Here is a 16076-nt window from a genome sequence, read left to right on the forward strand (position 1 = left end):
TATTTTGACATTTTAAAGTTTAATTAGTTCATAATCCCATTTAAAAAAAGTTTTTAAGTTCTTAAGGATAAAATGATTCAAAGCTCAAAAACTTGAAAAAAAAGTAGCTAGTTTTTATATGCCGTTGAGATGTTAGCAGAGCTTTGTTGAGTTTTGATTATGGTTGTCAACAAAATTAATTTAGGGATTAGAGAATAAAAACAACCGAGTTACAGTCTGAGTCAGAGTCACTAAAATGATGAATCTAAGGCAGCAATTTTTCAAATACTAGTACTCACTATAACAATTAATAACTTGGTTAAGGGCCTCAGTAAGAGTCAGCCTTAGCGTTGGTGAGTGCCACTTGGCCGCTCTCGAAGAAGGAATAGTGAAGGGCCTTGACACACTCTTCTGCTTCACTGTCATTTACTATCAGGGACATGTTCACCTGTGTCAAAGCCGCTCGTTAGAAACCACAAAAACAACTTCGTTTTTTACCCGTGTTGAGATATCGCAACCTTGGAAGCTCCTTGCGAGATCATCTGCACATTCACGTTATGTCTCCTGAAGACACTGAACGCCTGCCAAATATGAAATCAGATCAACTTCTCAACAAAAGCAGTAGTGGCAGTTGATGCACTACTCTATATCTGAGAAACTACCTTTTCCAATATCAAAGAAGAATACTGGATGTTGCCAATGAGGGAGATAATTGATCTCTGCGGAAGAAGTTTTACAACAGCAATTTTTCCAAGCTCTTCAACCACGTGGTCAAGTTCCTGATCATGCCCACACCACACCAACTCAAAATTTCTTATCATTCTTGCAAATTAAATCTTCATTTGAAGATAGGATACTTAACTTGCCTGCTTAATTAGCTCTCTGCTCCAAATTTTTGATGGATCAAGTGTAACAGAGATACTGACTTCACTAGTTGCTACAACATCCACAGATATGTCCAAATCTTCGAATATTGCAAATACCTGATATCAAATACATTTTGAGTTTCTCATATTGATACGTTCAAAGTGAAAGAATAACAGATATGATCCAAAATAAAGATTGATATCACCTTTGCCAGGAAGCCAAACTGACCCAACATTCGAGTACTAACAATATCCAGCATGGTAACATTCTGCTTTAGGACAATACTAGTAAGTAGAGCCTGTCAGTTATTTCACATCGAATGGTCAATGCTTTGAGCCCTTCCATCTAAACTTGTGTACTATTAACAAAAATAGAAACCTTGGTCATGTCTCTATCTTTACTGATGAGAGTACCCGGGGCTTTAGGGTTGTAAGAGTTCTTAACCCTAACTGGAATGTTGCTCTCCATAGCCGGTCTCATTGCTTGTGGGTGCAACACCTGTGCAAAATTTGCTTATGTTCAATATACATGTCTTCACCTATAATTAAGAATGCAGAAAAATTACCTGAGCTCCAAAATAAGCAAGCTCTGCAGCCTCTTCGAACGTCAGATAAGGTACTGGTTTTGCACACGGATGAATACTGGGATCACAGGTGAGAACACCATTGACATCCTTCCAGACCTGTATGAAATTGAAGCAAAGTCGAAGGGGTATTTTCTATGAATCAAACATTATATGTAATGACCATAAAATAGACTTCATGACTTCACCTGAATTTCACGTAAACCTAAAGCTTTGCCAATTACAGTAGCTGTCAAGTCACTACCACCTCTACCTAGAGCGGTTATTTCACCAGACTTGCATCCCTGCATATGGAAACTCCTTTGAAATTTGCAATGGCTACAATCGGTCAATAAATATCAATTGATGCTCAAACTACTTCCTCCGGATCAGCAGATTTAAGTAAAAACCTTTCCGAGGAAGCCAGTAACTACAGGAATTGCTTTATTGCTAATCCAGTCATCGTGTAATTTAGCAGCAACAGCAGGATAGGTTGCATCCAAAATGTCTGCATTTGTGAAATCATCCGTTGTGACAAATCCAATGTCAAATGCATCATACTGCAGTATTCACAGACCACCATAAGGGCAGAGGAAAGTGATAATGAGTGTACTGTACCAAATGATATGTTAGATCATCCATTTCACAATGTAAACGGGAAACAAATTTGAAACAGATGAGCAGCAGCCACAAAAATGTTCAACCATGGGTCTCAGAGGATGAAGTTAAAGCCACAAGAGCTGAAGCCTTATCTAGATTATATAAGAGAATTTACTTATGCACACAATATCATTATCACATCACCAACTATCAACTGTTAATTACTTTCTCCAATTAATTATATTCTGCACTTCCCATAGGCAAAATTTCTCCTTGTCTGTACATTGCACCAAACAAGTGAGTACCTAAGAAGGAACTGCCTACTTTCTCCAAATGCTGGGGAGGCTGGAGGTGTAATATAAGTAAAAGTAGCCTTACTTGGAGCAATAAAACCTCTCATTCATTCTGACTGGAATTCAGTTGTTTCTATGTTTTCCACAAGTAACGTGTATAAAATTAACTTTTTTTTAGTGTTATGTAATGGTGTCTAAAGAGATACTGGTAGAAAAATGACATGTTTGGTCCCATAGGATGGCATACTACACACTAAGTTCCAGAAGAAAATTTTTGGTGTTGTTTGGAACCAAAAAATAAGGCACGACGTGTCCTATGGAACCAAAAAGCAATGTTTTCTCACACCATGCAGAAATTGAATATCCAGAAGGTTTGAGTCAGTTATAAATCTTTAATATGAAAGCAAGAGCAGCAAACATACTTGCTGTGCTTTTACGCCAATGCTATTTAGATAGGCAGCGAAAACCCTAGTAGACATGCACTCCCCAAATGAAACTAGTTTGTCTCGAGTCCGAAGTGTCAGCTCCTTCAGTCTAGCAATCCCATTCAAAAGCAACTCCAATTCTTCCAGTTGTTCTGAGAAGAAACCATAACAAAAGTTTATGCCAAAATCAGATGTGGAGATAGCATCGTTGTTCCAAGTGTATCTATATCATGAGGCAATAGCACAAGGACATACAACCATAGCATACTAAACAGTGACTGGATAGGTTATTTTACAGCCAAGAAAGGCATCTGCTATTACAAAACATGATTCTCATACATTTCCAAACTCTCTATAGAGATATACATATTCTACAAAAATTCTTTTATGTGTTACAGTATATGACACGCACAATGAAATGCCTTTCAAGCAGCAATAACACCTTCTTGAGATCTAGAACAGACACTTAAATCAAGGAACTTCCAACCAGTGAGAAATATATGGCTGTCAGCAATTACATAACTTAAATTAGTGTAGAATTTAGTGAAAACCCACATTACGTATACACTTTGTTGATCACTGCTCACAACAACTAAAATTAAGATTCTTTCAACAATTGAGAAACTAATGCTCTATAAAATAAAGTGTATATGGACAAAAATGCTCTTTCAATCCTTAGATTATATGTCAGAATATTTGAATGAGAAGAAATGCAACAGCCACAATGAAACCTTACCAGAAATCACAGACACATCAATTCCTAGCTCGTTCACCGTTCTGAAAACACAACCAAAAGTATTGATAAGTAATTGGCCAGATATTTGTACAAAACAGCACTATTTTCGCCTGCACAATATGTAGATGAAACTCTAAGAAAACAAGTGTACAATTATTCCTTCTGTGTTGCATAGAGCTTTCCAAAAAAGTAGAAATAACCTAAGATGCACGTCTTTGATAAGGCTCAACTCCTCAATCTCCGACACGTTAGTGAATCCGCAGCTCACAGCCTTCTCTCCTGCCTATAATTCAACTCTCCGTGACTCAAAATGCACTGAAAAACTGGAATCCAGTAAAGCTACTATGAACGTACGCAAATTAGATTGTTGGTGGTCTTTCCCATGGCGGAAAGCACGATTATTGGATTCTCCTCGGGAAAACATTGGATGAGATTAGCCACCTCTCTCATCCTCTCCGCCAGAGCTACCGAAGAGCCGCCGAACTTCATCACGCACGTAAAGGCGTCGCCCCCATCGGAAAATGCGGAGTCCCCATCTTTGTTGCAGTAAACAATGGAGGACCTTTTGTGATCAACGACGGCAGAGAATCGGAAATTGGGAGGGAAATGGAGGTGATCGAGGAGTTGGAATGGGTGAGGGGAAGGAAGGTTTTGGTTAAATTGATGGTAGAATCTAGTGCACAAAATCTTAGCATTGGAGTGGAGTGAAATCGACATCGAATAATGAGTAGTGATGTGGTGAAACTACCTCGCTTTCTTATTCCCAATTTCAGTACCTTCACTTCACTGCTCCTCCTACTTCAACTCAAGGTTATATTTTTCGCCGCCATTTACATACTAATTTCTTTAAATAAATGAAGAACTCCTACTAAAATATTTATAAACTAGTGTTATCACCCCGAGACATAAAATTTTTAAACATTAAAGATTAATTCTAAGGTAAGTAGATTAAAAAAGATCATAAAAAAATATAATGATGTTTATAATTAAGAATATGTGTTAATTACACTAAGTATTCATAACACTATAAACAATAACAAAAAGAAAAATGTAGTTCTCTAAACCTCTTCTAAATGAAATATTTCATATTCGACAAATGATGCTACACAATTTTAATTTGATATGAGTGGAGCAAAATAAAATAAAATAAATGATAAATAGAAGATGTGCGACTAAAGATCAAATAGTACGTGTTAGTTAGAATAAGATATGCAAGTAAAGGAAAATGTGGGACTACAAATTAAAGAGGAAGAAATTATATAATTTGAAAAAATAAATAGCTCAATAGTTTTAATCAAAAAAATATATTATACCTAGTTATTTAAATAAAAAAATTTAAGTTAATCCATGTTTCTCTCCCTTGATTTTTTTTTAATTGCCTCCTCTATCCTTCTTTCCATTCTCTGTGGCCGCTCCCGCGACGCCAGCCAGCCGCTCACGTCCACAAAATTATGTGAGTTAATTCGAGCGCACATCATTTTATCCAAGCAAACCCAAATACTAATTAAAAAAAGTGGTCCAAAAGAAAAAAGAAAAAAGAAAAAAAAAGGAAAAAAATAGAAGTAAATGAGAAGGCTATTAAAATGTCATTCTGTTATCTCCTCTCGATTAATTTAACACCCCAATTTATTAAAAGGAAAAAAAATCATCACAATTTTCATTGCTCCACCATAGTATGTTGAATTATTATCAGTATAATATCTTTTTTTCTATTTCTTCTCTGTTGGAGAACCCAATTTGAAATCTATCAAAAATTGAAATCTAACATCTATATTGAAATCTAACAGGTATATGCATGATTTATAGACTATTACCACCTTTCAAGTTAAATTAAATGTACTACAAAAAAATTCAACATTTTAAAGTACAACAAATTAATAGAATTCATGGTTTAGGAAGATATATAGAATTAATAGATTTTTTTAGAATAATATACAATTATAAATTTGTATATTTGCAATGTGTCTTATTAGAGCACCCCCAATGGCAGCATGGGATGTCGGGACAATCCGTCGAGACCCCATTGCGGGTGTCCCGTCCCATAAAGACACTTGGTGCGGAAGGTTCTCATCCCATCCCATCCCATCCCATAGGTTAATTTATTTTTTATTTTTTTTAATTAATAAAATTTTTTAGAATAATATACAATTATAAATTTGTATATTTGCAATGTGTCTTATTAGAGCGCACCCAACGGCAGCATGGGAGCTCGGACCCATCCCGTCGGGACAATCCGGCAAGACCCCATTGCGGGTGTTCCGTTCCATAGAGATACTTGGTGTGGAAGGTTCTCATCCCATCCCATCCCATAGGTTAATTTATTTTTTTATTTTTATAATCAAATTCATAGCAAAACTATTTATAAATATCTCATTAATAATATTATTTTTTAATCATTAGTCTCACATGACATCATATTATAATTTTTCCACATCAAGATATTTATTTTTAAATTATAAACTTAATATTACGCTTATGTTGTCATTTAAATGCATTATTTCTTGATATCAATTTAGATATTGTTGGAATATGTACATTTAACTTATATATACTATTAATAATTCAAACTAAAGAAATATATTATTAATAAAAATACTACACCATTATTAATTTTAATTTTATTTAATGATTTAATTATTAATACTTAAAAAGAAAAATAAATTGTGAGTATCCATCTAACTGCTCCAAAGTTGACATTAATTAACATATTAAAGTTCAACGGTGAAGTGATATTATAAGTCATGTTTGGTGAGCGGTTTACTACCAAAAATAATTTTAGAGCCAATTAGAAATAATAAATAAATTAAAGATATGAAGTTCAAACTTTTTAAATATTTTCTCTTCCATATTATTTGTACCATCAAACCTGATTACATAGTTCATGATTTAAAACATGTTTTTTAGAATTAAGAAGACATGAGCAAACAAATAAAAAAATCATATTTTTCACAAATAATAAATTCACTTTTATTAATACTAATTTCAATAATGCATGATAATATTCATAAACATAATATTTTGAGAATCATAAAAAAAGAAATAGAACTCAGTCATAAATAACAATATCTTAGCTAGTGGAATAAATCAAAATCAACTCAATTATAACTATGTATACTACTTATAGTAATTTAAATATAAATATATTTCTATATATATATATATATATATATATCTTGAATGTAAATATATATTTATAAAGTAATTTCAACACATTAAATTAAATTAATATATTTAAATAATTTTAAAAATATATACTATTATATACAATAACAATCCAAATGTAATTTTAAAAATGTGTTCAATTTAAAATTCTACTATATTATTAAAAGCCCATATTATTAAATACACAAAAAAGTCCAAACTAAACCCTAATAGACTAAACCCACGCCTCCACATCTACTCTCCCACCTTGAATATATATTTATAAATAATTTCAACACATTAAATTAAAGCAATTCATTTTACCATTTTTTTGTCCAATAGATGCTACCTTTTATTATAGATACACGCTGCCACATACACAACCCATATACATATATAGTGTGAACACAAATTCTGCAATGAATAACATGCCCACAAAATGACTAAAAAGGGTAAAAAAAAATAGGCTTCACAGTTTCCCGCCAAAAAGGGCATTTTTGACTTTTCAATAAACTGTCACTTTATATTAGTATAGATTACAAAGTTTAAGTACTGGTAATAAACAAGCTATTGGCTCTTGCATCTCTCAAATTATGTGATTGTTTAAATAATTGTAAAGCATATAGTGTGTAAAGAGGGGATTGACTTTGATGGAAGAAGTGAAAGATGAAGTAGTATGGAAATTAGAAAAAAGGATTTATCTTTATGAATGATTTTAGAGTGAACTGCACAAAAAGTCCCTAACTTTTCGCCTTGTAACAGCAGAGACCCATAACATTTAAAAATCCCACCACAGGGGTCTAATAAAATATACAATCACAAACCTTGCATATTTTGCCATTTTCCGGACGAAAATGCCCAAATGGGCTGAAGGGCATTTTAGTCCATTTGGCTGCATTTCTCCTGACCCTATCTGCACATCTAGCCTGATGTGTAAGAGATGTCTCTTCAAATTGTTAATCATACGTATGCTAACAATTTTTTGAGAAATTTTCAATATTATAGAATATTTTAGAATTATGAGTATGCTTTACTAAATACGTATGTCTCTTCAAATTGTTAATCATACGCCGACCATACTTCTCCAGGCTCCCTCACTGACTCTTGCTCCAGCCGACCAGCCCCCTGTTTCAGAGCCGCCGCATGAAAAACTTTGTTACTGAACCGCCTGAACAAATCCTCACAAAAGAATAAGGCTGCGCGTATTGAAATATCTTGCTCCAGCCGACCAGCCCCCTGTTTCTCAAATCATCTCTGAAGGGATTCTTCCATTTGCTAATGTCAAGCATTCAAGAATGAGGGCAATTTTCATTAATCCAGGTACATTGGAAAGAGGGATTGAGAATGTGTGTCATATATTGGAAAGTGGTCCGTGGGGACTTTCATTGGAGAAGACTCTCTCTCTCTCTCATGTTGTTTAAAAATATTTTTTAAAAATAAACCAATAGTTAAGTTTGAATAAACTTGATTAAATTTATTTTAGATTAAATTTTTGAAAATAAAATAAAATAATAATTATTCCACAAAACATAACGTAGCTAAAAATAGTTTAAAAATTAGAAAAAAACTCAAAATAAAATTAAATCAATGAAATACTACTATTAATTATTAATTTTTTGAATATTCTTATTTATTTATAAGATATATTTTAAAACCAAATAAAAGATGCATATTTATAAGAATTCAATACATAAAATAAAAAGGAAATAGGTACATGAAGCAGACTGCATGGTAGGGGGCGGCGTCAGCATGATGTCTGTGTTTGACGAGAATGTCCTTTTAGGGGCGGAGGGTATTATGGTCCGAAAAAATCTCATTTGTGATTGTATATTTTGTTGAATCCCTGTGGTGGAATTTTTAAATGTTAGGGGTCTCTGCTGTTACAAGGTGAAAAGTTAGGGCCCTTTTATGCAGTTCACTCATGATTTTATTAGTGTAGTAGTAGTAGCAGTATATAGTATTGTTGAAGCATTAAAGTGTTTTGAAGGTCATTTTAGAATGAGGAATGAAATAGAATAATATGGCCTTTCCTGGTAGTACGAGATTTGTGAGGCCTGATTTATCAAATAAATGGCCCATGGTTGTTCAGTTCACACATTTAACAAAACATAGCTCTAGGCGTCTTCTTTTACTTGGCACCAAAATTGAGATCAAATCAAGTTTAAATGGATTTTTATAAACAGATTGACCATATTCTGTGGGTGTCAAGTCAGCCGAATTTTTGCTTCATATAGCAAACCAAGTCTTGGAAAGGTGGCACCCATCAAGGTCAATAAAAAAGGGAAAAAAATTGAAGTGAACTTGTAATAAAATACATTGGAATTGCCATAACTCAATATTCACTCATAGATTTTAGTTTTATTCTCTCTATAGTAGTTTAGCATTTTCTCTCTTCCTTGAAGAAAACTTCGCTCTTATCAGCTTGGAGTTAAGGCCACCCGCAACGCGTCACGCGGGTAGCCCGTATTCCATCACTAAGGGACGAGACGGCGGCGTGACGCGTTGCAGTGCCCCATCTCGTCCCCATCCCGCTCCGCGTTCCGTCCCGCCGTGACGAATGGCGAGACGTCTCGCCACGCGCCGAGGCGCGCTCTGACGCCATGCGTGACGCCCACTCGCCGGCCCGCGAGTGGGTATCGTCACGCTGACGCAATAAATCAATTTTTTAAAAAAATTTGAATTAAAAAAAATTTAAAAATGAAAAACGGTAATATTACCGTTTTTCCTTTTTTTTATTTTTTATTTATATTTTTTACTCTATAAATACTCCTAATTCATCCTCATTTCACACACAACTACACATCTATTCTTCCCAAATCATCTCCATTTCCTCTCCAATTTTCATCTAACCTCTCATCACAAAATGTCCGGCGGCGGAAACTCTGGGGGTGGCGGCTCCGGCTGGTTCGACATCAACGCGTTCGGCGACTGGGGGGGCACCCAAGGTTCGTCGACGCCAGGGGGTTCCCAACCACCCCATTTTGATGTGGATGCATACGCCCGTCCCTCTGCCCCAAGGTATTCGCAGGGATTATCCCAGATTCGGGAGGATTATTCGTTTGAACCCACTCCGGAAGAAAGCCGAGGCGGGGGAGGAGGCCGAGGCAGTGGAAGCTCCAGGGCGGAGGCGGACGAGAAGGAGGCTGAGGATCTAGGCCGGCATCCGTACGGCCCCAAAGAAACGCTGGCGGTGTACAACGCCTGGATCAACGTCTCGTACGATCCCATCGTCGGGAATCAACAACCCCGGAAGTGCTTCTGGGAAAAGGTCACCGAGGCCTACCACGAGATTAAGCCGAAAGGCTCCCGCCGCCGCACATATAAGATGCCCCGCGCTCACTTTGACCGAGTCGACAGAGAGGTCAAAAAACTCTGCGCCATCTACAAGAATGAAGCGGCTCATTACCAGAGTTAAGCCACGGGAGCCGACATTCTGAGGTCGGCTTTGCGAGTCTACTCCGACGACACCGGCAAACAATTCAAATATGTCGATGTTTGGGAGGTCGTCAAAGACGAGGAAAGGTGGGTCGGCGGTGTGAGGTCTAGCTCGGGCTCGACCTCGAAGCGCACAAAGCACATGGCGGGTGGCCAATACTCGTCTAGTGAGGGCGGTTCGGGCAGCGCCGCAGGCGAGTTTGCCTTGCAGGAGGTTGAGGGCACGACAGACGATGCTGGGGGGTCCTCCCGTGGGCGCCGTCGGCCGCAAGGGAGAAATGCGGCAAAGGCGGCTAGAGGGAGGAGGAGCCGAGCCGAGTCAAGCCAGGTGGGCTCGGGGGACCCTCAAACTCCCTTATGTCCATGTACATGACCGCCACAATGGCGGACACTTCCCGCATGACGCCTCCCCAATACCAAGCCTATCTTAACGGAATTGCGTTTATGGCAGCACAACTTGGCATTCCGCCTCCTCACGGCTTCAGTGCACCTCCACCGCCTTAGGGGGATGATTCGTCGGCGGAGTAGTTTTTTTTAGTTTCTATAAAATTGTATTTTAAATTATGTCATTTTTATTTTTTTAGGATTTTAATTATGTGTTTTTTTTATTTTTTTGAATTTTAAGTTGTATTTTTATTTTATGTTGTAATTTTATTTTATTTTTAATGAAGTGTGTTTTTTTAATTGAATTTGATTGGAAATAAAAATAAAAAATAAAATTGAATGAATAGTAATTTAAGGGACGGTTAAGGGACGGAGGGTTGCAGGTTCCGTCCATTAGTTAAGAAATAGAGTAAAAAAGTACAGTGGAGCCCATAAATAGTAATTTAAGAGAAGATTAAGGGACGGATAAGTGACAGCGTTGCAGATGACCTAATTAACCATGGGTTGAATTAGTTGTGGCATCTAGTACTAGAGTATTTATTTTTCTACTAGCACTTAATTTTTAGCTATTGTACTAGTACTTTTACAAAAATCAATAGTTAATGGTGTTGGGCTTGTTTTAGAAGATTATTTGAAGTAGTTGTTGTTACAAGTTATTTGTGTATTTATTTATTGTGATCCTTGAGTTGTTGTGTTGATACTTTTTCGAGCTTCTATTTTTCATTAATTTACTTTACTCTTCTGTCATTTCCAATCACTTCCATTAGTTCGAAATCTATAGGGAATAAAGGGAACCAAAAATATTTTGAATTTCCTAACTGGCTCTTTCTTGTTACTTTTCTTGTTAGCTCTAGTGTTATTGTTCTTCCTTACTAGTTAAATTTTTTCCCAAGCTTCCAAAGTCAGTTTTTAAGTTGTAAACTCTTGTGATTTTTGAAAATATTGAAGAAGAAGAAAGTAAAGAAAATGCAAGTGTTGATTTGTTTAGTGTTTCTATCACCTAGTGTAGCTTTATCATTTGCATGCTTGATGTGAATCAAATAAGTATATCTTTATTCCATTACTTTACGTGATTTATGTGGTTTGATGCTCTCAAAACTATATTTTATGGTGTAGAAAGCGGAATGAAGGGTGAAACGGGACATGGAATGAAGCTCGGATGGAGAACAAGGTCATTGAAGAAAGTCGTGCAAAATGCCCAATTTGATAGACTGCCCAGTCTGCGTCGCGAGTCCAGAATAGGCTGAAAAAGAGCCACCCGACCGGGTGAATTTTGTGCCTAAAGTGGCACTCGGCCGGGTGACGTGTCCAAAAAGCAAAAATTCCAGTGAGCCCTCAAAATCAGCCACCCGGCCGGGTGATTTTCATACCCAATAATTCACCCGGCCGGGTACGAAGACGCAGTAACTGCGAATTTAGTTTTCAAATAGTTTGGAGGCAGTTTTGGGAGGAGGATTCAGAGATTCTCATACACAAAAATTATCAGAGAAAGAGAAGGAAGAGGGGAAGAAGATTGGAGGTCCAATCACTCAATTTCCATCATCCCGAGGAGATATGCTACCATCTACACATCAATTTCATGAGTTCTATGGTTCTTCTTTATTGTTTGTGGATGTGTAACTAAACTCTTACGCTGCTCCTAAGTTGTGAAAGATGTGAATTACTTTTGGATTCTATGGATTAATATTAATTTATGATCTTTTTCTACGGTGCTTTTTACATTGAATTATAATTCCGGCCTGATTTATTATTCAATCATGTCTTTTAGCCAATGTCTCTTTAACTTGGTTAAAAGGTGAAAACGTAGATAAAGAGTTTGAGATTTGTATCGTGTTCAACATATGAATTTTGGATAAGTTAATTTATATGTCGGTACAATAATTGTTGGATATTTACCACGCTTCCGTAGGAATGTTCAATTGATTTTGTAAATGAATCATGTACGTTGGAAATTAGAAGTTGGGTTAGAGCTTACTATGCGTCTGTAGGAGTGATAATCCGATGAGTACGAATTTGATCTTAGTGTTCAGCAAGGTTAAATTCAAGCATCCATGAACCAGGGGCGGAGCCAGAAAATTGTATGAGAGGGGGCAAAAATATAAATATATACAAATAAATGAATAAACATAAAATGACAAAGATACTAAAATATATTAAGCATGAACTAAACAATTACAATTGTTCCCGACGAGGTCTCATAACTTGAAAACTATGCAAAATTCTTTCAGCATCAACCTTACAAAATGTATCTCTCTCAATATATGTAACCAAACAATCATTCATCCAAGAGTCTCCCATCTTATTACGAAGATGGCTTTTCACAATTTTCATAGCCGAAAAATACCTCTCAACTGATGCGGTCGCAACAGGTAGAACCAAAGCCAACTTCACAAGCAAATAAACCAATGGATAGACAATATATCTTCTTGTAGCAACTAACCTTTGAGAAAGATCTCCAATACTTTCAAGATTTGAGAAGTCTTCATGTGATCTCATGTCGCGGATATAAGTCTTGAGTTGTTTGTCAAGCAACTAAAAACTAACTTCAGAGAACTCCAAAGGATAACAATGAGCAAGTTTAATCAATTTGGATTTGTTAAAAGCAGCAAAGGAACTCTTTGGGCTTAACCAAGACACGCAAAAAAGCAAATTTGTGTTAACCTCATTGAAGCGATTGTTGAGTTCTTGTAGTTGCCAATCGATCATACCATTAAAAAGCTCAAACCTGAAATCATTCAAGTTCGTCAAAACTTCACCTTTCCTTTGAGGACGACCTCGACCAGGAGTCTTATACATGTCCTTCATATCTAAGATTTCAATATAATTTTTCTCACAAAATATAGATACATCGCTGATCAGAGACTTCCATCCTTCATCTCGCATATCTTGTAGATGTTGTTTTGCTACTTCAACAAAGGCCATCGCATTCACAATATCCTGATCTTTCCTTTGCAATGCCAAAGATAGTTGATTCGTGATTGCCAAGATTGTCGTCATCAAGTGCAAAATGAATGCAAACTCAAAAGTTGGCACAACACCTAATAACAAACATGCGTTGCCACTTTGTTCTGCAGTACCATCTTCTTCAACGATTTGGAGAACCTCAATAACTGGAGTGAACACCATCGACAAATTTATCAGTGACCTATAATGAGACCCCCAACGTGTATCACCAGCTCTTTGAAGACTTCTTTCTTGATTAGAACCTATGCCCGTTGAGAGTTCACCATAATCAAATGCTCCCAAAAGTCTTTCTATTTGCTTCTCCTGAAGTAAATCTTTGCGCTTGCATGAAGCTCCAACTATAGTAGTTATATTGTTCACCAAGTTAAAAAAAACAGCAAACTTGTGGTTTTTTCTTTGCCACATCAACAAGAGCTAGTTGTAATTGATGAGCAAAACAATGAACATAATAGGCAGAAGAGTTCTCTTGCAGGATCAATGCCTTGAGTCCATTAAATTCACCTCGCATGTTACTTGCTCCATCATAACCTTGCCTTCGCACTTTAGACAAGCTCAAATTATGCTTCAAAAACAAAACTTCTATAGCCGTTTTTAATGAGGAAGCTTTGGTGTCTCTCACATGAACAATACTAATAAACCGTTCAACCACACATCCTTTTGAATTGACATATCTTATAGCAAGCGCCATTTGTTCCTTGACTGATATATCATGAGATTCATCAACTAATATAGAAAAGTATTCATCACCTACCTCATGAAGAATAACATTAGTGGTCTCCATAGCACAAGCACGAACAAGATCTTTTTGAATATCAGGAGCTATCATTTTTTGATTTCCCGGAGCATTATTCAAGACAACCTTCTTTATATCATCATTATGACCAACAAGAAAACGTAGGAGCATAAGAAAATTTCCTTGATTTGTAGACTCTATTGATTCATCATGACCACGGAATGTCATACCTTGAGATAAAAGCAAACGGATACAGTCAAGTGAAGCCGTCAAGCGAATGCGATAATCCTTCCATGCTTGTGTTGATTGCTTTGCAAAAGTAAGTTGGATATGTTGTTGTTGCTTCATCAAATCCTCACAACTTCTCCATGCTCTATTGTGGGCACTATCTGGACCTCCAACGTGCTCGTTGAATTTTTCTTTTTTCTTCCAATTAGTATATCCATCTGATACAAACACTTCAGCACTTGATTATGCTCTAGTATTAGGCCTATAAAGCTAGCAACACAAACAAAATGCAGCATCTTTTGAAACACTATATTCCAACCAATTTCTATGTTCCTCAAACCATTTTGGAACAAAGCATCGATATATGTTGCCAATTTTTTTTTCTGAGGAAAATCGTGTCCCTTCGGTTGACACGGGCCTTGTTGCAGATAATGCCTTCTAATTCTATCACCGTCATTAGGATGATAACTGAAATATTCTTTCTAAGCCCAGGATCAGGAGGAAGGCCTTCCAAATTGATTTCCACATGTCTTCTTTTCTTCTTTATATCATCATTATGACCAACAAGAAAACGTAGGAGCATAAGAAAATTTCCTTGATTTGTAGACTCTATTGATTCATCATGACCACGGAATGTCATACCTTGAGATAGAAGCAAACGGATATAGTCAAGTGAAGCCGTCAAGCGAATGCGATAATCCTTCCATGCTTGTGTTGATTGCTTTGCAAAAGTAAATTGGATATGTTGCTGTTGCTTCATCAATTCCTCACAACTTCTCCATGCTCTATTGTGGGCACTATCTGGACCTCCAACGTGCTCGTTGAATTTTTCTTTTTTCTCCCAATTAGTATATCCATCTGATACAAACAGTTCAGCACTTGATTGTGCTCTAGTATTAGGCCTATAAAGATAGCAACACAAACAAAATGCAGCATCTTTTGAAACACTATATTCCAACGAATTTCTATGTTCCTCGAACCATTTTGGAACAAAACATCGATATATGTTGCCAATTTTTTTTTTCTGAGGAAAATCGTGTCCCTTCGGTTGACACGGGCCTTGTTGCAGATAATACCTTCTAATTCTATCATGGTCATTAGGATGATAACTGAAAATATTCTTTCTAAGCCCAGGATCAGGAGGAAGGCCTTCCAAATTGATTTCCACATATCTTCTTTTAGAGTGATCATCACTTGCTCCTTCTCCAATTGATGGTATTCCTTCTACTATTAAATTCTTTCTTTTGAGAAATTTCTCCATCTATTACTTGAAAATCAAATTTTAAAATTGATTTAGTCATAGGTTTAATCAAATGATGAAAATTACTGATAACTAACACTCTAATAGAAGAACATGAAAAGTTAAAAGAATTTAGGATTGTATTTGTACAGTGTACACAAATATGATAAAGTATGATAAACTAAAGACAACAATTAAACCATATAAAAGAGATGGCATTTTATTATATTAAATATATATACCTTCTCGCCTCTTGGCTTCTCCTCCAGCAGTTCAGCAACTGAGCAACTTCTCCTCCACTCCCACAATCCAGCAGCGGCGGACGGCAGGCCAATCTCTGTTTGGATTTAGATTGAATGAATTTCGTTTCCTCCAAGAGCCAAGTCGCAACTTGCAAGAACTTTTGATAAAGATCATTTCATGCATTGGTTATGGGGATAATTCTGTAAATTCAGTGAATTAATAAGTGTTTGTAAGTTCAGGTGCGTG

General features: G+C 36.3%; 2 protein-coding genes and 1 pseudogene across 2 annotated transcripts in view; 1 reads left to right on the plus strand and 2 right to left on the minus strand.

The window, feature by feature from the left end:
* LOC121798419 (DEAD-box ATP-dependent RNA helicase 21-like) overlaps nucleotides 1-16076 on the plus strand; it is a 794448-nt gene that overhangs the window by 202990 nt on the left and 575382 nt on the right. The window lies entirely within an intron of this gene.
* Nucleotides 164-4268, minus strand: LOC121798427 (aspartokinase 1, chloroplastic-like). Its single transcript, XM_042197428.1, has 13 exons — nucleotides 3817-4268; nucleotides 3663-3745; nucleotides 3463-3503; nucleotides 2724-2878; nucleotides 1819-1968; nucleotides 1618-1713; nucleotides 1412-1528; nucleotides 1225-1344; nucleotides 1052-1144; nucleotides 846-962; nucleotides 642-758; nucleotides 498-560; nucleotides 164-427 (listed from the first exon to the last, which is right to left on the minus strand). Exons 1-13 carry the CDS (start codon nucleotides 4177-4179, stop codon nucleotides 308-310), a joined length of 1635 nt encoding a protein of 544 aa, XP_042053362.1. The 5' UTR covers nucleotides 4180-4268; the 3' UTR covers nucleotides 164-307.
* LOC121800618 lies at nucleotides 12595-15608 on the minus strand (annotated as a pseudogene).

Source organism: Salvia splendens, chromosome 4 (genome assembly GCF_004379255.2).
Source record: "Salvia splendens isolate huo1 chromosome 4, SspV2, whole genome shotgun sequence".
Lineage (NCBI taxonomy): Eukaryota > Viridiplantae > Streptophyta > Magnoliopsida > Lamiales > Lamiaceae > Salvia > Salvia splendens.